Here is a 19,715-nt window from a genome sequence, read left to right as displayed (position 1 = left end):
TGTTTATTGTTCGTGTTCTTCGTTTTCTTGTGTAACGAAATTTTTGTTTAAAAAAGCATGTATTCTTGTGTTCGTGAATATAGATTTTCTTGAATATTGTTGAGTCGTCGTCGTGTTTCTTGTTGCATAAGTTTTCGTTTCTTTTATGCAAGTTTGTCAAAAAAATGAAAAAATAAATAATCGATACAAAAGATTGAACGTACAAAAAAATATGTTTTTTCGATAAAAAAAAAGATAGAAGGAATTGAAATAAAGAGTGTAGAATTCTAAAAAATGTGTGCTATTATTTAGCATTAAAATTGTTGTTCTTGTCTTTATTGTGAGTCATATCTAAGCGATTGAAAAAAAAAATCTTTAAATTTCTTGTTTTACGTGGTCTGAATAAGTCAATTTACAAGTATCGTGAAGTTTGAACTTGTGAATTTGACCCACACAAGCTTCAGTTCTTAAAGTGTACCTGACGAGATAACTCTCGAAATTGAGTAAAATACTCGAATGCGAGCGTTTCTTTCTTGGACTGACATGTGAGATATTTGTGGTAGGACACGAAAGAGAGATATGAATGATTTTTTGATTTTTTATTCGTCTAATTGTTTGTGTTCTTCATTTCCTTGCAAGATTTTTGATTAAAAAATCATGCATTCTTGTGCTCGTAAATGTAGATTTTCTCGAATATTGTCGAGCAGTTGTCATGTTTCTTGTTGTATAAGTTTTTGTTTCTTTTCATGTAAGTTTGTCAAAAAAACGAATAAAACATCTCAATAATTTTTTTATCAAACATACAAAAAAAATAAGTATTTTTGAACAAAAAGGATCGAAAAAAATATTAGAGAATTCAAAAAATTATGTGTTATTTTTTAGCATTGAAATTATTGTTATTGTCTCTATTGTAAATTATATTTAAGTGCTTGAAAAAATATTTAAATTTCTTGTTTTACGCGGTCCGAGTAAGTCAATTTGCAAGTATCGTGAAGTTTAAACTTTGTGAGTTTGATGCACACGAGATACAGATCCTAAAGTATATCCTACGAGAGAACTCTCAAAATTGAGTAAAATACTTGAGTGCGGGAGTTTCTTTCTTGAAGTGACATGCGAGGTGTTTGTGGTAGGACACGAAAGAGAGAGATGAATGATTTTTCTTCGGAGAGACTTGTGAGATTTGGGTGAGAAACATATATCTTGTTATCCTTTTATTTACATTTTTACTAACTTTTCTTGCAGGTGCAACATGTCTGATGATCTTCAATTTAAATTGTGGCTTGCAGAGTTGGGAAAAACTTGGGAGAACGAGTTTAATCCTTTACGCGATAAGTATAGGCTAGTTGATGGGGATATAAGAGTGAGGAAAGTCGAAGAGAATAGAACGTCATATTTGAATTGGGGTGATGATGGGCGGTGTGATGAGAGTAGTAGATATAAAAGTCAGGGACAGTATATGATGGGTGATGTAAATGTGACAGTTCCATCTTTATGTGGGGAGTCGACCCAAAAAAATATTTTGATTGGGAAGATATGATGAAATGTACATTTGAGGTACAAGATTATTCAGAAGCTACGAATGTGAAACAAGCTTGTAGCGAGTTTACCGACTATGCTGCTACTTTTGGTGGGATAAGTTAGTGTTGGGTAGGAGACGACGTGGAGAGAACCCTATAGTCACGTGGGGATGAGATTAAAAGGGTGATGATGAAGCGATTTGTTCTTAATGCCTATGATAGGAGAGTTGGTATAAGAGATGAACGTTACTTGCATGAGGCGTCTTTAACATCCACATGGAGGTTGAACCTTGAGAAGAGCATCATGGCTAGACCAATGACGAATTCATATCATAAAGCATCCAAGTATGAATATCAAGATACGTCCAATAATTCAATTTATCGTAATTTTGATATTATATGTCGTTGATGTCTATGGATGAGACATGTCATTAGCCAATGTCAAAGTGAGGAGATAGCAGTGATGTGTTCTCAAACAGAGCTTGAACCCAAAGTCGTATTTGATTGTTGATATAATGCTGTAATTGAGATTGACTCTAAAATTGAATTAGAGGTTGAATCAAAATTTGAAGTTGAGCTTGAGCCCGAAATTGAGGTTGTGATTGAGGGAGTTGATGATGATGGCATTCAATCGGTCGATGATGTCGTCGAACGATATACAATGGAAAGTGAATAATTAGGTGGTGAAGAAGTTTCTATTGTGTATGCTATGGAGGAGGAGAGTAGACATAATGGAACTTTGGTTTACGAATGTGTTTGAGGAAAAAATTATATATATTGTTCAATTGAATCCAAATATAGCTTTTGAGGATCAATTGAAATTTCTCGAAATGAGTGGAAAGAAATGTAAATGACTGAAAGAAAGAGTGAACAAAAAAGTGAGGACACCATATAAAGAAAAAAATATGAAAAATAAAAAAAGACCAAAGAAAGAAAAAAATTGATGGTCCAATAGAATGAGAGCGAAAAAATTGATTTTCCTTCAAGTAGCTTTGTGCAAAGAGGTTTATTCTCATCATGATGATATACCGGTTCAATCCCGATCATTATTAATTTTTCTTTGCAGAATTTTTTAGATTTCATGATGAAGAACAAATGAGTGTCGGATGCTGGAAAGATCCAATGAGTAGATCTGCAAGAATTTGGAAGCACTAAAAGTGAGATGAGAATAGTTGCGCATACACCGTCTGAAATGTATATCTTGTTTTCTTATATTAATTATATGAAGTTTTGTTTTCAAAATTTTGGAGAAAGAGTTGTAAATGCAGCGTCTAAGTGACACGATTTAAATTTTCGTCTCTAATCTTTATGGATGCGAGAACATTGAGAAGTTGTATGCGGTATGCTTGATTGTTGGTAATTTTGATTTGTCGCAAGTTTTCAAATAGACGAGATTTAGTCGTAACAATGAATTGCATGCATTAGAGTTAAAGTATAACAAAGATAATAAATTTTTATATCTATATTAATTTTGCATAAGTTACGTGTTATTGATGCACATTGTTGTGTGTTGATAATTGCTGTCAAGCATAATGGGGAGCTACTCACTGGAGTAGCACAGAGCAACGATCCGATATGTCTTTGCATCGCGTAACTTATTTATTTATTTAATTATTTAATAAATATGGTAAAAAATTCCATCAATATCCTCATCCAATTGAATCGGCCGGAGGAAGGAATGCTGTTACAAGAGCTCCATTGAAGCCCTCGGTACGTCAAAGCCGATCAAGTCCACTCGGAACGACTACTGAATCCTTGCTTCCACAAGGAAAGGCTTGAACACGCCAGCCATAGCTCACTAGCTCCGCAGACCTTTGTGGCAACGATGGATCAAGGCTATGGAGCCGCTGATATTTCTCAGCTTCAAGCCACCATGCAAGCTATTGAAATTGCCTGCAGTTCGATTCAGGTTTTTTTTCCTTCCTTTTTTTACCGTCTGTAAATTCCTTGGGCCCTTGATCACACATTAATGATTACGTTTTGGCGAGAACATTCTATGTGCCTATTGTTATGGGATTCCGAAACATGGGTTGATTTTCATATCGTGATAGAGGAGATGTTACCGTCATGTTAGTGGCCCTGATTTCTCTAAGGTGCCCAATGTTTTACGAGTACCACTTCATGGGGCGGATTAAGGTTTAGGTTGGAAGGCCACTCTCACGGGAGATAGCTTATCGAGGGATGATATTCAAATTTTAGAGGCGACGCACTCAATACATTAATGTTTGGATTTATTTCTCCTTTGGCTCAAGTCTTCAAAAAGGGCGAGATAAATTTTCATTTTGTCATTGTATAGTTGGCGTGCTGTCTGTTTCTGGGAAAAAAAATTAATACATGAAAACATCAGTAGCCAAGTTTCATGAATGGGTTACTGAATATAAAAAGGCTGTCTGTGGATTTTCTCATGAATTTGGTATTGGGATATCGATTGGCGAGAAATCATGACATGAATAGATTGTATCTGTTGGATAATCGTCTTATCGGGTATTAAAGTTAGTTTTCCATCTTCTAATGTTCTCGGTACCAATTGATACTACATATGCACAGTCGCTGTTTATGAAATAATCATTATGATTAATAACTCACGAATCCACGTTCTGGCATGCATCCAGGTAGTTATTCTATGAAAATTATCAGCTCAAAAAATTTATCATCATGACTTATTAGACAATTTTGTTTTCTATAAAAAAGCAGCGTCTTGCAATCTTGTTTGCTATAAAAAATTCCAGTTACTTAGTATTTCATTTGTAAGTTCAAAATACTTCAGGGATGCTTGTGTAATAATTTTCTTTCTTGGGATACATGAACTTGTGGAAATATATGGGAATGATTAATCAGATGCACGTCAATCCGGCAGTAGCTGAGGCCACAATATTGTCATTACGCCAGTCTTCTCGGCCATACCAGGCATGTAAATTTATTCTAGGTATGTTTGCGTAAAAAATGCACATGATCTTTATGGTATTTTTATCCATGTAGACTTAGATTGAATGATTGGTGCAGAAAACATAGTAGTCTGTGGAGTCTCTCGGCCACAAGTGATTATGTCGTTGCTTACACTTTAAACTTAAAATGATTTTCTAATAATTTCCCAGCAAGTAGTTATCATCTAGCTAAAGGCATGTCTTGGTTTACTAAATGTCTTAGCCCGTTGTACTTATTGATATGCATGCATGCTGAATATCATACTGCATCCGTTATGGTGTCTGTAGAATTTTAGTTCTAGCATTTTTGGCATTTGGAAATGCAAATAAAATGAGCGTCATAACCTTGATCTAGCCAAATTAAGTAATGGATTTTTAACTTGGATTTCCATGGTCATCCAGAAAATTCCCAGTTGGCAAGTGCAAGATTTCAGGCTGCTGGAGCAATTAGAGATGCAGCTGTACGAGAATGGGGATTCCTTGAGGCTAATGACAGGATAGGGTTGATCAGGTAACTTAAGAAGTGAGTTTGATTTACTAGCTTGGGTAGTTTTGTGGTAGTAGATCAATTATCACATACAAGTAGTAGTACTTCAAGTATCAGTGTATCACATGATATATTTTTTGGTGGATTTTACTTGAATGTGCATTTTATTGTATCCAAAGATTCACCATCAATCAAAGCTTCAACATTTGGCCAATCTGTGCTTAAGTTTTGGGATACCCTTTGCTTCAGGTTGTGACCAATGCTAAACTTTATTGCAGTTTTTGTTTGTGGTTTATCATGAAAAATGCCAGCTCACCTGAGGGTTACGTTTTAGCGAAAGTTGCATCTGTGGCTGCTCAACTGCTCAATAGGGGCTGGTAAGTTGCTTGGACCCAAGGGACAAATACGTAGCATTTCCTGAAATGTACTGATATGGAATGCTTATTGCTGACATCTATGTTGGTGACAAAGCTTCCTATGCACTATGAATGAGTGTTCATGTGCTCATTACACCCTTCTATGGGTTTTAGTACTAAGAAATAATGGTAAATTATGGTACATTCATTTAATAAATTGAGAGGATATAATAGAACTTTGAATGCATATTCATGTGCTCATTACACCCTTCTAGGTGTTTTAGTACTAAGAAATAATGGTAAATTACGGTACAGTCATTTAATTTAAAAGGATAGAATATAACTTTGAATGAGTATTAATGTGCTCTTTACACCCTTCTATGGGTTGTAGTACTAAGAAATAATGATAAATTATGGTACAATCATTTAATAAGTTAAGTGGATAGAATAGAACTTGTGGTGAGTTGACAAGAAAAGTAAGTATCATGCTTGATTGTCTATGGAGCCAAACAATTGGTAAATTAGTGTGAAAATGAGCGTTCGCAGGTTCTGCAACAGTTTACATGGTTTCTCAGATAATTGTATTTTTCATGGAGGATGCTAAGATGTAATGCATGATATTTTTTAATTTCCCATCCAATTTGGAGCTTAATGAATGTTACATTCTGAAACTACTCTTATGTGGAATCTTTTGGAGGATTTAAAGTCTTTTAATTTGAGTGTTAATTTCTCCACAGCGTAGTTAACTGGATTTTTCTTGTTAACCAATTGTACGATGGCTATTGTAAATTTATATATTTTCATTTTCATTCTGTAGGTTGGATTTTGCTGCTGAAGAGTTGGAGAAATTTTTCCATGAGGTATGGTAATTAAAAAATTTACATGTTTTTTAATCCTTTAGAGTACTTTTGACGCATTATTGATGTTATTTGTTTTTTGATCCGGTTATTGATTCCCATTATGTTGTCATAGGTAAAAATCTACAATCTATTTAGTTCCTTGCCTAAAAAACTATTGAGAGCGATAGTCTATTGTCTTACTACGCTGTCACGGCTTTCTGTTTTTAGTTTATTTTCTTTGGTTGGGGTTGGTTGGTTTGAACCACAATGTTAACTTAATTTTCATGTAAACCGGGATGCTTAGCAAAACGTTTGGCAAAAAAATTCTCAAGTGTTTTGCTTAATCTCTCTTTCAAGTTTGGGACTCATTTATTAGAAGGAGGGTATCAAGTTTTCTCACCCCTTCCAATAACTCCCTTTGTGTTCATGCTTGAAAAGTCTCACAGTTTTACACTGCAGGTGAAACAGGCTATAACTGGTAGCCATGGTCTTGACGCACAGTTTGTCGGAGTCAATTTTTTGGAATCTTTGGTATGTTTGTCCTTGCACTTTTTCTGCCGAGAATTGTTTTGTTCAAAATTTGTTCTCATGCAGTACACATATGATATATTCCTGGTAGGTGTCTGAATTTTCACCTTCTACCTCAACCGCTATGGGCCTTCCCAGAGAATTCCACGAGAAATGCCGAACATCTTTAGAGAAAACCTTTATAAAGGTTTATCATTTGTCTAATGTTTGTCCTTATGATGGTTGGAGCATTTCTTAATTGACTTTCTAAATTTTCATATCTATGTATATGTATTTATTCTTCGTATTTCACTCTTCACAGGCATTTTACTGTTGGGTGCAAGACGCTGCTTTTAACATCTCAAACAGAATACTCGAAACCGACGCCGCAGTTCCTGAATCCAAAGTTTGTTCAGCTGCATTACGTCTGATGCTTCAAATACTGAACTGGGATTTTCGAGGCAACAAGAGTACTGATGAGAGTTCCATAAAAGGGATTGATGTGTTTTGTGATAGAGTGAACCCAGAAAGCAACTCGATTAAAAGGACTGAATGTGTCTTGGTTCAGGTGAGTGATGACATAATACATGCATTTCTCCAAAGAGTGCCATGCGATGATTAAATTGAACTTGGGAGAGTTTAGTAGTGGGAATTATTGGAGTTGAATATAGTTTGAGCAAAATTTTGCGATTAATTGAAACCTAAATCTTTAGCTTTTAGTTTGCGTGGATGCAAAATGTGAAGTTTGAGTTCGTAAGTTTGTAATCTAATATTCTGGATGATTGTTTGTTAAATTTATTATTCTAATTTAATTAGTATTGGAAATCAAGGTTTGTTGATTGGGTTCATTTACCATCAATTGGATCATCAGGGGGTATTTTGGTAATGTGGGATCCGAGAGTGATATCCATCATAGACAACATGATTGGGGAATTTACAGTTTCGGTATGCATAGACAAAAACAAGGATTTGGATAGTTGGTGGTTTACAGCAGTTTATGGACCATGCACAGCAAAACTTCGAGACAAGTTCTGGGATGAGTTGGCGGGTTTGAGAGTTCTGTGTGGGGAAAGGTGGTGTTTGGGAGGGGATTTCAATGTTGTGAGATATTTGACGGAAAAAAATCAATAGCCACTCACAAACAACAAGTATGGCTTGTTTTGATATGTTGATACAAGAGTTGGAATTGTGTGACCCACCATTACTGAATGCGAAATTTACATGGTAAAATTTGAGGGCTACACCGATTTGCAGTAGGATAGATAGATTCTTGTTTTTGGGAGGGTGGGTGGAATTATTTCCATATCATAAGCAATCTGTTTTGCCGCGCATTACTTCGGATCATTTTCCAATTGTAGTGGAAACACAGAAACTTAAGTGGGGGCCCTGTCCATTCAGATTCGAGAACATGTGGCTGCAACATAAGGGTTTTAAGGATAAATTTGACTTATGGTGGAATAGCAAACAAGTTCAAAGATGGGAAGGTTATAAATTTATGAGAAAACTAAAGTCCATTAAGGAAGATATCAAATTATGGAACGATGAGGAGTTTGGGAAGATTGAGATGAGGGAGGTAGAAATTCGAAACAGAATTATGAGATTGGGCGAAATGGAGAGTGAGGGGAGGGAGAATGCGGAAGGGGTGGCTGAAAAATTAAAAATCAAATGTGAGTTGGAAGAGTTGGTGTGCCGACGACACAGAATGTTACATCAAAAAGCAAAGATAAAATGGTTAAAAGAAGGAGATCGCAACACAAAATTATTCCATCCCTTGCTAAACCACCGAAAACCAAAAGCAATGATTAGTAAATTGGAAATGAATGATGGAGGGGTTATAGAGGATGAGGATCAAATTGTTGAATTCATTGTTGATTATTTCCAAAATTTGTACAGCAATAGACCGGTTAAAAGGTTTGGGATCGAAGGAGTGGAATGGGCAACTATCGATGATGATATGAGAGCTGAAATAGAACAACCTTTTTCCGAAGAAGAGGTTAAGAAGGCGGTGTTTGCGTGTGACAGGTGCAAAGCACCGGGGCCCGATGGCTATACTTTGGCACTTTATCAGGATTGTTGGGATACAGTTAAAGGTGAGTTAATGATGATTTTTGCAGAATTTTACGAAGGGGGGGATCATAAATGGGTTGACCAATGAATCGTATATATGCTTGATACCAAAGAAACATGACTCGTTAAAGGTAAAAGATTTCAGACCCATTAGCCTCACAACGAGCTTATACAAGATAATAGCAAAAGTGTTGGCTACAAGGATGAAAAAAGTGTTGTCACACACATTGTCTGAAACTCAAAATGCATTTATCGAGGGAAAGCAGATATTGGATTGTTGTTTGATTGCGAATGAGTTGGTGGAAGAAGGGAGGAAGAAAAATAAAAAAGGCTGGGTTTTGAAAATAGATTTTGAAAAAGCGTATGACAATGTGGAAATGGAATTTTCTGGATTTTTTTTTTACAGAAAAAGGGCTTCGGGGAGAGATAGAGAGGATGGATAAGAGGATGCGTGTCTAATGTCTCGTTTTCAGTAATGATTAGTGGGAGACCGAGGGGGAAATTTAAAGCATATAGAGGACTTAGACAGGGAGATCCTTTATCCCCATTCTTGTTCAATATCGTTGTGGATGTTTTGGGAAGATTGGTTGACAAAGCGAAAGAAAGGAACAACATCAGAGGGTTTGAAGTGGGCCGAGATAAGGTGGAAGTATCACATATACAGTTTGCGGACGATACTTTGTTCTTTGTGAAGACGGTGGAACAATTAAGCTTTTTGGTGCGAGTTTTGAATGCATTCGGTGATATGTCAGGTTTGAGGATTAATTGGGACAAGAGTGCTCTATTGGGTCTTAATCAAGATGAGGTGGAGGTGGAGGATATAGCTAAGGGGATCGGATGCCGTCAGGAACAATGGCCAATAAAATACTTGGGAGTTCCTCTAGGGGGTAATCCTCAACAAGTGTCTTTTTGGGAACCTATCATGATTAAGATTGTTAGAAAATTGGCAACTTGGAAAAAGGCTTTCTTGTCTAAAGGGGGTAGAGTTACATTGATCAATGCAGTATTGACTGCTATGCCGATTTATTTTTTCTCTCTCTTCAAAATACCGAAACGAGTGGCGGGGGAGATGGAGAAAGTGATGAGAAATTTTCTGTTGGATGGGAATGAGGGGGATTCACATTGTCATATGGTTAGATGGGAAAAAGTGGATTGGGTCTCGGGAATATATGTTTGAGGAATACGGCGTTAATGGGAAAATGGTGGTGGATGTTCAACGTTGAAAGTGATACGCTATGGAAATGAATAATAAAGAGTAAATATGGGTTACAAGAAAATGGAAGGGATGCGGGGTTGGCTAAGAATGTGACTTTTAGATGTCCGTGGAAGTTCATTTCTACATCATACCCGACTTATCACCGACTACTGAGTTTAGTGGTTCGAGGGGGTTTGGGAGGATATATGGTTGGGGGGATTCTTCTTTCCGAGATTTCTTCCCTTTTTTATTTCAGTTATCTTTGGTTCGTAATTTGCCTATCTCTTTTTTTGCCTCTTTAGAGTCTTCTCGTCACATATTTTATCTTGGGACTTCCATTTCCGTAGATCACTCCGTGACGAGGAGATCAATCAGCTATCTTCACTTTTGGTCATGCTTGAGGGAGTAAGATTGGTGGAAGGGGTTGAAGATTTTCAACAGTGGGAAGGGGATCCGTCCGCGAAATTCACAGTCAAATCTTTTTTCAACTCATTTTTCACGGCCAGTAATGGTCCACAAGATTTCAAATTTTACAATATCATTTGGAAAAGTTCTATTCTGTCAAAGATTCAAATTTTCTCGTGGACAACAATCCTTGCAAAATTACCGACATCCGAGATGATGCAAAAGAGATTACCTAATTGTTCTCTGTGTCCCAACTGGTGTGTGTTGTGTCGTAAGCATGTGGAAACACAAGATCATTTGTTCGTTCATTGCAAGTTCACTCATGCGTTGTGGTCTAGGGCTTTGGAAGAAATGCTACTGGTTTGGGTCGTGCCGAAGACAACCCAAAATTTGTTTACTACGGATTTGGGATATATGCTTGGCAAAAGAGGTCAGATTTTTTGGAGAGTGGTGATACACGGAATTACTTGGGCGGTTTGGTTGGAGAGAAATAGAAGAATTTTTGAAGAAGTGGAAGAAACCGCGGATGAATGTTGGGAAAAATCAAGTTCACAACAGCAAACTGGATTCGGGCGGATAAAAACTTTCAGGGATTGTCTACATTTGATATTTTGAGAGATTGGTCATATGTGTATTGCTAGAAAATAGCTAGTTCATGGCAGTGGATCACTAGTCCACTTCTTGTATTGTAAAATTCTAATATTAATAATATTTATATGTTTCTTATAAAAAAAAAAGTATTGGAAATGCTTCTGATTATGCCGATATTTTAGATTGATTTTTTTTATCTTTCATATTAATTTTTAGCCTACAAAGGCACGTGTCTTGACATTTTAGCCTATGAATGTGATTTTTATAATTGTTTCTTCTTTGACGCTTCTTGTAGCCTGGTCCTGCCTGGCGTGATGTGCTGATCTCAAGTGGTCATGTTGGGTGGCTTCTGAACTTGTATGGTGCGCTTAGACAGAAGTTTTCATCTGAAGGTTACTGGCTTGACTGTCCTCTTGCAGTTTCTGCTCGAAGATTTCTAGTGCAATTTTGCTCTTTATCAGGAACCATATTTCCATCTGGTAATTTATTCCTTTTATCTTCTTTTGAAGCCTGGATGTTTAATATGCTCTTTACTTGTGATGCATCTCAACTTCTCTTGCATAACATGTGATGGTGCTTTCGTTATTTTTGTTTTATTGTTACTTTGGTAATTCTAACCATGTACTTGCTCAGTGTAAGCAATCTACTATACTTGGTGCTCTTTATAGACCAACTTTATTTTGGTATACCACGGAGACAGGAATGTGGATCTATTTGAAGGACAGCGTAGGCAGTTCTCATTGTGAATGCAGATTAAAAGTATTTGTTTTAGTGTTTTTTAGTCATGGTCGTTTTCTGGTGGTTTTGTGTCTAGACCAATTTCAGATGAGAAAATTAAAAGAAGGTGGAATTAGATCAAATCTCCCTGAGCTACTTCAAATCATATAAATGCTCTCCCCAAAAAATTGTAATAACATCTACTTGCCCCAGAGTTTAAAATTTATATACTTTCTGTTACGGGTGGGTTTGGGTTTAAGGGTTATCAGGCTGGATCAAAATAGGAAGGATACACATGAGAATAAAAGAGGGTTGGGGAGAGGGGGAGTTAGTATTTAGGTAGAATAGAGAGGTAACTAGCTTGCTAGGGAAGAACAGAGAAAAGATATTCTCTTCGGACATCTTTCTAAGTCTTGGGGCTATTCTCTGTTGAAGGAATTTGGTTGCTATTTGGTAAGTAACATTTATTATTCTTGGAATAAAAGTCTTCTTGTTTAATCATATTCTTGGATAAATTGTTAGTGTTGTTTGTGTGTGTTCACAACACTTTCATATACACCGACTACTAAAGATTTACTTGTACGTCCACTGTGAACACAACAAGATGTATCAAAATTTTCGGAATCATTTAACAACTCTCTGAGGGGAGGCTTGTCACTTGTGTAATTTGAACATATTTGAGAAGGTCCCGATTATTTGATTATTTCTAGGTTGTTTGTGCTTATATTAAGAAGTGATCGGTGTTAATGTAGGAGCTTATACTTTGTGCCACCTTAACCATTTTACTTATATTGATTATTGGGCTTTTTCGTTTCATTGAACTTTTGTTGACGTTCTTATATTGTGTGTTATAGACAAGATTCTAAAATTCGCTAGACGTTAATCGGGCGCGCGCCCAATTCGCTCGACCTAGACGGGGACTAGACGCCACTAGGCGAATTCCACAATATCAAGTATCAACAGACCACATACTCCTCCCAGGATGAAACGATATTCTACAGAAGAGAAACGATCTGCAGACTGCAGGGCGCAAATTAGGTTTTCTTGTTGCCTCTTGGACGTTAGTTTTTGTCTAAAGGCCTATACGATTGGGTTTTTAATTGTTAGGGCAAGCCAACAAATGAGATTTATTATTGTTATTATTTGATTTTAAATCTAAATGCCCAAAAAAAATAATCTTGAAAGCCTGCGGAACCTAGGGCCGCCTAAGGCCTCCTAAAGTTGCCTAAGGCTGCCTAAGCTGGCTGACTAGCACTTTTTCGCTGCACTCAGTCGGCGCCTAGGAGGCTGTCTAGCTCGAAATTTAGACCACTGGTTGTAGAAGTTACGTAACTCTTTGGTGACTCTTAATTCTTAACCTTTGACCCTTTGCTATATTTTGTTGCTGTGTAAAGGAAGATAATTTCCTTTTTAATCATTGCTAATGAAGAATTTACCAAGGATATATGTTTTAACTCTACTGCTTTTTTTGCTTAATATTTTCCTTTGATTTTTTAATTCCACTTCCGGTGCATTCGATTACAGCCAATCACTTGTCGCTAGTCTTTCTTGATGATTTTTTCCTCATAATTTAGATAATGGGTACACACAAAAGCAACTCCTTCTACAGCTCCTAGCTGGAATTTTACCATGGGTTGAACCACCTGATGCTGTTTCAAAAGTGATAGAATGTGGAAAAAGTGAAAGGTCAGTGATTGTGGTCACCATCTCTTTCTTGATTTGTTATAAAATTGATAAATGTTTTGTTTAACGATCTCCAGTGAACTGCTTGATGGTTGCCGTGCCCTGTTGTCCATTGCAACTGTGACAGCACCGCATGTGTTCAATGAGCTTTTGAAATCTATGAGGTCAGTCATATTTAAAGAATTGAAAAAGCTGAATATATGAAGCATCTTAATTGTTTTGCCTCAAATTTGATTAAGTTAGAAATTTATTCCTTTCACATATTTTTTTTGATCAATAATGCTCATGGACATCCCAATAAAAATTATCAGTCCTGGATAGAGAGTAATATTTAGTGTAAATATTTTTAACTTAGCTGAGTAATTTACTTTATGCTCAGGCCTCATGGTACCCTTGGCCTATTATCTGACCTGACATGTGAAGTCATTAAAGATCTTGTGAGAAATCACGCTGAGGAAGAGGCCTGGAGTTGGGTAGCCCGTGATATTTTATTAGATACTTGGACTGCATTGCTCCTGGTACATGCTGTTGCAGCCTTAATTTTATATCACTTGCATAAACTGTAGCTACTGCATTCCTATTTCTTACCATTGTATATTTGTTAATATATAACGAAAACGTATTTACGTCTCTACATCTTTTTTATGGGTAAGGTTCAACTAAACATGGTCACACACTATAATTCATGTTGACAGGGGTTTGTTCAGGAAATGTATGTTGGTGAGAAACAGTTGTTAGCTGGTACATTTTATAGTTTCCATGTACTTCTCCTTGATAGAGAGATATAGTGAAGTTGGAAAATGAAAAGTTGAGGTCTGTTTCACTAAGTAATCAGGGTATTGAGGCAATATGTTCTTAAAATCTACCTTTCGATGATGGATATGGATCCGGGGGATGCTCTTGACGTGTTTTCATGTACTTCTTTGATATACTGAGTTTGTTCGATTTCCGTGGGATGCTCTTGACGTGTTTTCATGTACTTCTTTGATATACCGAGTTTGTTCGATTTCCAGTGTGGCTGTGTAATGTTCTTACTTCTTTGTGCGGTTGTAGCTATTGGTGCCATGGTTCAATATTATGATGATAATGGCTGTCAAATTTGCACGTTATTTGCACATTGAAGTAATCGATATTCTTAAGGTTGTAGGACATTTTGGTATTAATTTTATTGCTGTTAGTGCCACTTAAAATTTTCCTGTAGGAGAGTATAATTTAGACCTGCTGTAATCACTACAAAGTGTAAATGTGTTTATTTGTTTATATGTTTGTATCAATCATTGGCATGGGTATCATTGTTAGATCATCCTACTCAGTAGTTTCTGTTAATTCATAATTATTCTGCTGGCTTTATGTTTTTTAATTTACAGCAGTTGGATGATGGTGGACATCTTGAATCACTTCCACCTGAAGGGATCATTGCAGCTGGCAATCTTTTTATGCTGATAGTTGAGTCTGAATTGAAGGGTAATCCGTATTCTTTCAACAATATAGAGCTTATTTCACCTTCAATAGTATATTGCTTTCCAGTGACTTTTTTTTGCTTCTCGCCAGCTGCTTCTGCTTCTGCCTTCGGTGATGAGAATGAATATGATTACTTTCAGTCTTCTATAACAGGTAAATGGCTGTGAGTGAATTTATGAGTAATATTTTAGCCATAATATTGATTTTCATTTTATCATCTGTAGAGTCTCAATGAGTCTTTTTTGATGCTTTAAGCGTTTTCTTTGTAGCTATGGATGAGAGATTGAGCTCTTATGCTCTTATTGCACGATCAGCTATAGGTGTTACAGTCCCTTTTCTCACCAAACTTTTCTCAGATCTTTTCACAAGGCTTCATCAGGTATGTTATCAGTTGACGTTTAGTTTCTTACTCAATGTTTGCTGTGGTATGGAGGAGATGTTGTTTTAGCTTAGTTTTCGTCTACTTGATGCTGGTTTCCTGGCTGAAGTAGGTGCTTCTATATTTGTCCGCGTTTCTGGGTTAACTTGTCATGATGTAATGGTGGAAGTTGCATCAAAATAAGTTTTCGATAAAAGCCAAACCCATTCTGCCTTTTTCCTTTATATTCATGTCTGTCTCAACCCTAGGTTGGTAGATAGTGGTCCTTAAAATATTATTGCTAATGTATGCGAGAATCCCATCAAGTGTGATAAACTGTAGGTTGGTATTTGATAATATCATATTGACCACCTAGTTGAGATATTCAGTAAAAAATCAAATGTTCGATAGGAAAAACCTTGGAAGCAAGGAAGTGAATGTATTTTTTCTTTGTAGCTCCGAGGTGCAACAACAATTTGAGCCAGGTGCCTGAAACAGATAAAAGATCCTATAGTGTGCCAGGCAGAATGTATCCCTGGGACCTAGAGGGCACTTTTGACTATAAAATATTTTATTTCCCCACCAGTAGAGGTCTGATTGGATTAAGTTTTTACGCTTGAAATTGCAGATAAGGTGGCGTTATGGTTGTAGATCTCATAGATGTTTAAAATCTTGTTTGCAGTTTGATTGATTGTACACCCTAGTTGCAAGTATTCATTCTCTTTCACTGGACAATGTATCACAACGCTGGGTTCTGTGTTTTTTGGACTAAGTAATCTACCGATCTATACATTTTTGCTGAATATTTAAATGATCTACAAACATCTTATACAGCTAGATCTTTCAGGTAGTGTTGTTGGCGCCTTATTGATCCACCATTAGATGAAATGTTGACCTTGAGGAAAAGGCACTGGTATTAGATTCAGGTTATACATGGTTTCTATTTTAATCTGTTAGCCTTTTCCCAGTTAGCTTGATTCTGGCTATTTGGAGGTACAGGAGTAGAAAGGCTGTTAAGAGTGTTCACAATCTTTCCTTAGTTCTAAAGAGCATTGGAATTTCCACCTAAAGCAGTACTTGGTGTGTTGACTTAAGGATTATGTTTCTGTACTTTTGGTGGTGATTATGTCCATGAATATTGTTGATGGGTTTTCTCTGTTTTCCTCTCGTTAACTGAGCCGGGCTTACTAAATTAAAGGACAGTCTTTCATGAATGGAACTAACTGAAACTTTTGATATTTTCTATGGGTATAATGCTTACCAATTTTATTTGTTGTGCTATTATCTTTCTTTTCATAACATTATTTATCATTTAAATTTATCTTGCATTTTGGCATTTTACTTCTGTTTTATAAGAAATCTCTTCTTCATGTTTCCTCACCAAATGTAGGGCAGAGGCATTAGTGATCCAACTGAAACTTTGGAAGAACTTTATTCTCTCTTGCTCATAGCTGGACACGTTTTGGCTGATGAAGGGCAGAGTGAAACCCCTTTGGTAAGAAGTTTTTCGTTGCATTTTTTTCCTAACTGCTCTATGTCACCATGTTTGAAAGTTCTGGTGACTTTTTTCTCTTTTGGGCAAGTTCTTGAGGCAGTCAGCATAATAGGTCGTTTTTTTTCACTTGTAGTCGGTTCTAGGTTGCCTGATGCAATGTTCTACATACACCATCTATTGCATCTAATGGTTGTGTTTGTTTAAGTTTGTATCCTGGATTGAAATGTAAATTATTTAGTTGGAATTGCTAGTTTCGTCATGACAATTGTCCATTGAAAGCAATGTATGCAATTTTTGTGTATTAATAAGATTCCCTAAATCATTGAGGTCTGCAAGCAACTCTGGATTTCTAAGCGTTCAAACAATGTGTTGCATCTGATTTAACCCTGCAAAAATGGCATTTGCCTCATGCTCGCTTCCACATCTCTGGTTCTTTATATGACAGAAAGATGATGATATTATAGCTTTCCATTTGTAAAACATGAACTTTTCAGGTGCCCAAGGAGATTCAGGCCCAATTTACAGACATTGTGGAGGCAGATAAACACCCCGTTGTTGTTCTTTATAGGTAGGATTCCTTCTAGCGCATTCTGTGATGACAATTGTCCTGTTTGAGTGAAGTTTTCCAATCTATTTAATTGTTCATCTTATTGAAGGGCTATTTATATATCCCTGCAGCAAATCTTCCATTGTTGGTGAATTTAGATACACATCATTGTTAACAACCTGAATACATGATTTAGAGATTGCTTCTAAATCTGTTGTTCAAGATCAATCAAGAGGTGACTACGGGGATTATTGGTGTATAATGTTTTGTTTGAAAGTTTGTGTTTCTGTGAATAATTAATTCGGATCGAGTGTCAGAAAGGAATTTCAAACCCTTATGAAATGCTCCAACATGGGCACCATTCCCCCGATTTCATTGCACGGCTTTTAATTTTTTTGAATAGTTTATTCCACAAGCAAAAAATTCAAGTGAGCGAAAATGTGCCGCCAATTTCCTTGCACTTTTAATTTTTTTGAATATTTTATTCCACAGGGAAAAAATCCGAGGCCTGGGATTTTTATGTTCCCGATGTCTCTTAGGACTCGTGGGCACCATTTGCGCTAAAATGGTGCCCCTGTTGGAGCATTGCACGCCGATTAGGGTTTGAAATCCCCCCCCCCCCCCCCCCTCGTTCCAGATAAATTATTCACAAAAACATAATTTCAAACAAAACATTGCACACCGGTAATCCTCAATAGTTACCTCTCGATTGCTACAAAACAACAGATTTTGAAGTCATCTCTAAACAATGTTAACAACCACATAGTATGTAATTAATTAGAGATATGGATTGGTTTTGTGGCGTGAATTGTTCTTAGAATTATGGATCAATTTTGTGGGAAATAAGAAAATAAAATTTCATGGATCATGCCATTAATTAGGCATCTGTTATTGTCTTTAGGCCAATTCCTTAGCATTTTCACAAGCTATATTCCGTATTAACGCATGCTAGAGTTCTTCATATGTACCTGCTCCGCTCCCATTTTATGTTACTGACTGATCGAGTTAGGAGTTGTAGCAACCATCACCTAATGTTGCTCAAGTCTCTATGAGTTCCATTGGTTTATCATGTGGAAAATGACATAAATCAAAATAAATTTGTGATGGACGAGCTTAATCATAAAAAAATTATTTCTGCAAATCAAGGGCAGCAAAGTTAGAAGATTTATGTAAATTAAGTACCATTTTTTGTGTTTGTGCATGATCCCATTATATGATACAGTCTAATGGCTACGCCTACCAGACATCTTATCCTCTACTGCTAAATGGTCGGATAAGGGATCATATAAGCTTAGCTGGATTATCTCTACCACTAACGTTAACATTGCCTCCGGCTGCTAATCACATGCTCACATCCTTAATAACATTATTATATTAAATTTTTTAGAGAAAATAGATAATTTATAAAACCAATTTGGTGTTCCTCAGCTATAATCCCCAAATATATGTCAGTTTGGATTCAATTTAACAAGTTATAAGACTCACTTGAAGAGTGTTGGATAAGATTAAATTCAGGTCTCTTGTTGGAGTTTGAAGAATGTGGGGTTTAAATCGTTCTGGGTTTCAGATTTGTATAGGAATCAGAGTCTAATATTATGTTAACTTGACTCAGGGTCTTACTTCATTAGGCGTGGACCTTTGGTCCCCTTTTTGTAACTAAAATATTTTATTCTAATATTGTTTCCTATCAAAAGAAATTTAACTCTACAACTGTGTATCCTAAAAACAACTTTAACTCTGTTGATATGGGTCCACTAAAACAAATGTTTGTGAATATACTCTTTTAAAATCTCTTTTCCCAGGAGTAGATGATAGTAAAATTATAGCTAATGAGGAATTTTACAAAAATGTTTTCTATATTGGGTTGAGATGAGAAAATATTAGCACCTGTGAACAGAACATCCATTAATTAACAAATTTTTATAAATCTCTCTATAACTTATTCTTCAAGGATTGTGAATCATGATTATCAAGAATTTCTTATGAAATCTAACAAATTACTATTTTTGCATCTTCATAACTTTCCACATCCCTTCTCCTGACATCTAACTTGATATGAAGTTTAAAGTCCTATATTTTACTGCGAGGACATGTGGTTAATGAATAGATCAAGAACCATCTCTTCTCCCTTATGACTGAAGGATTCTATTACTGTTGTCCAGACTATGTACACTGCTCCAAGGTGTAAAGACTTTGAGTTCTGGGCAGAACGGCTCGAACCTCTTGTGTGGAGTGCTGATGTTTATAAGTTGTTAAAACATGCTTTGAAGGGATTTGTGACAAAGGTTCACAATATCCAAAGCTCCTCAGAGTGTTGTAATACGAGTTAGTTACGATTATATACTTTTAAGTTAGTTGCACTTTTCCTTGATTGCTGTTCTCCACTGTGAAAGATAACTGATAGACCTTGGTGGATAAAACCTATTTAACTGGCTTGGCATAACACTCTCTTCACCATAATTTCGCTTCTAAGTCATTGTTAAGGCACATCCAAACGGCACAGTTAGACCTGTCATAAGAGCGAGGTCTCTTTGTTGTACACATTTTGCAATACACTAAAACAAGCTGTTAATTGCACCACAGGATG

The 19,715-nt window shown here is 36.3% G+C and overlaps 1 protein-coding gene across 5 annotated transcripts in view; it reads left to right on the top strand.

The window, feature by feature from the left end:
• The first annotated feature begins 3,169 nt into the window (after window positions 1–3,169).
• The window catches only part of LOC142524413 (uncharacterized), a 28,051-nt gene continuing 11,505 nt past the window's right edge, over window positions 3,170–19,715 (top strand). Inside the window, exons 1-17 of one of the 5 annotated variants that reach the window (XM_075628395.1) lie at window positions 3,170–3,405; window positions 4,335–4,422; window positions 4,823–4,931; window positions 5,186–5,284; window positions 6,081–6,123; window positions 6,562–6,633; window positions 6,722–6,817; window positions 6,932–7,177; window positions 11,163–11,346; window positions 13,159–13,270; window positions 13,345–13,431; window positions 13,647–13,785; window positions 14,638–14,731; window positions 14,819–14,881; window positions 14,998–15,107; window positions 16,477–16,581; window positions 17,076–17,149. In XM_075628395.1, coding sequence (XP_075484510.1) covers window positions 3,322–3,405; window positions 4,335–4,422; window positions 4,823–4,931; window positions 5,186–5,284; window positions 6,081–6,123; window positions 6,562–6,633; window positions 6,722–6,817; window positions 6,932–7,177; window positions 11,163–11,346; window positions 13,159–13,270; window positions 13,345–13,431; window positions 13,647–13,785; window positions 14,638–14,731; window positions 14,819–14,881; window positions 14,998–15,107; window positions 16,477–16,581; window positions 17,076–17,149 — 1,805 coding nt within the window. In that variant the 5' untranslated portion in view covers window positions 3,170–3,321. Of the gene's footprint in view, window positions 3,406–4,334; window positions 4,423–4,822; window positions 4,932–5,185; window positions 5,285–6,080; window positions 6,124–6,548; window positions 6,634–6,721; window positions 6,818–6,931; window positions 7,178–11,162; window positions 11,347–13,158; window positions 13,271–13,344; window positions 13,432–13,646; window positions 13,786–14,634; window positions 14,732–14,818; window positions 14,882–14,997; window positions 15,108–16,476; window positions 16,582–17,075; window positions 17,150–19,715 lie in introns of those variants that run through there. The other 4 variants (XM_075628394.1, XM_075628396.1, XM_075628397.1 and 1 more) reach the window with 4 other exon arrangements.

This window comes from Primulina tabacum, chromosome 14, assembly GCF_025594145.1.
Source record: "Primulina tabacum isolate GXHZ01 chromosome 14, ASM2559414v2, whole genome shotgun sequence".
NCBI classification, from domain to species: Eukaryota; Viridiplantae; Streptophyta; class Magnoliopsida; order Lamiales; family Gesneriaceae; genus Primulina; species Primulina tabacum.
This window is presented reverse-complemented; position numbering and strand designations above follow the sequence as displayed.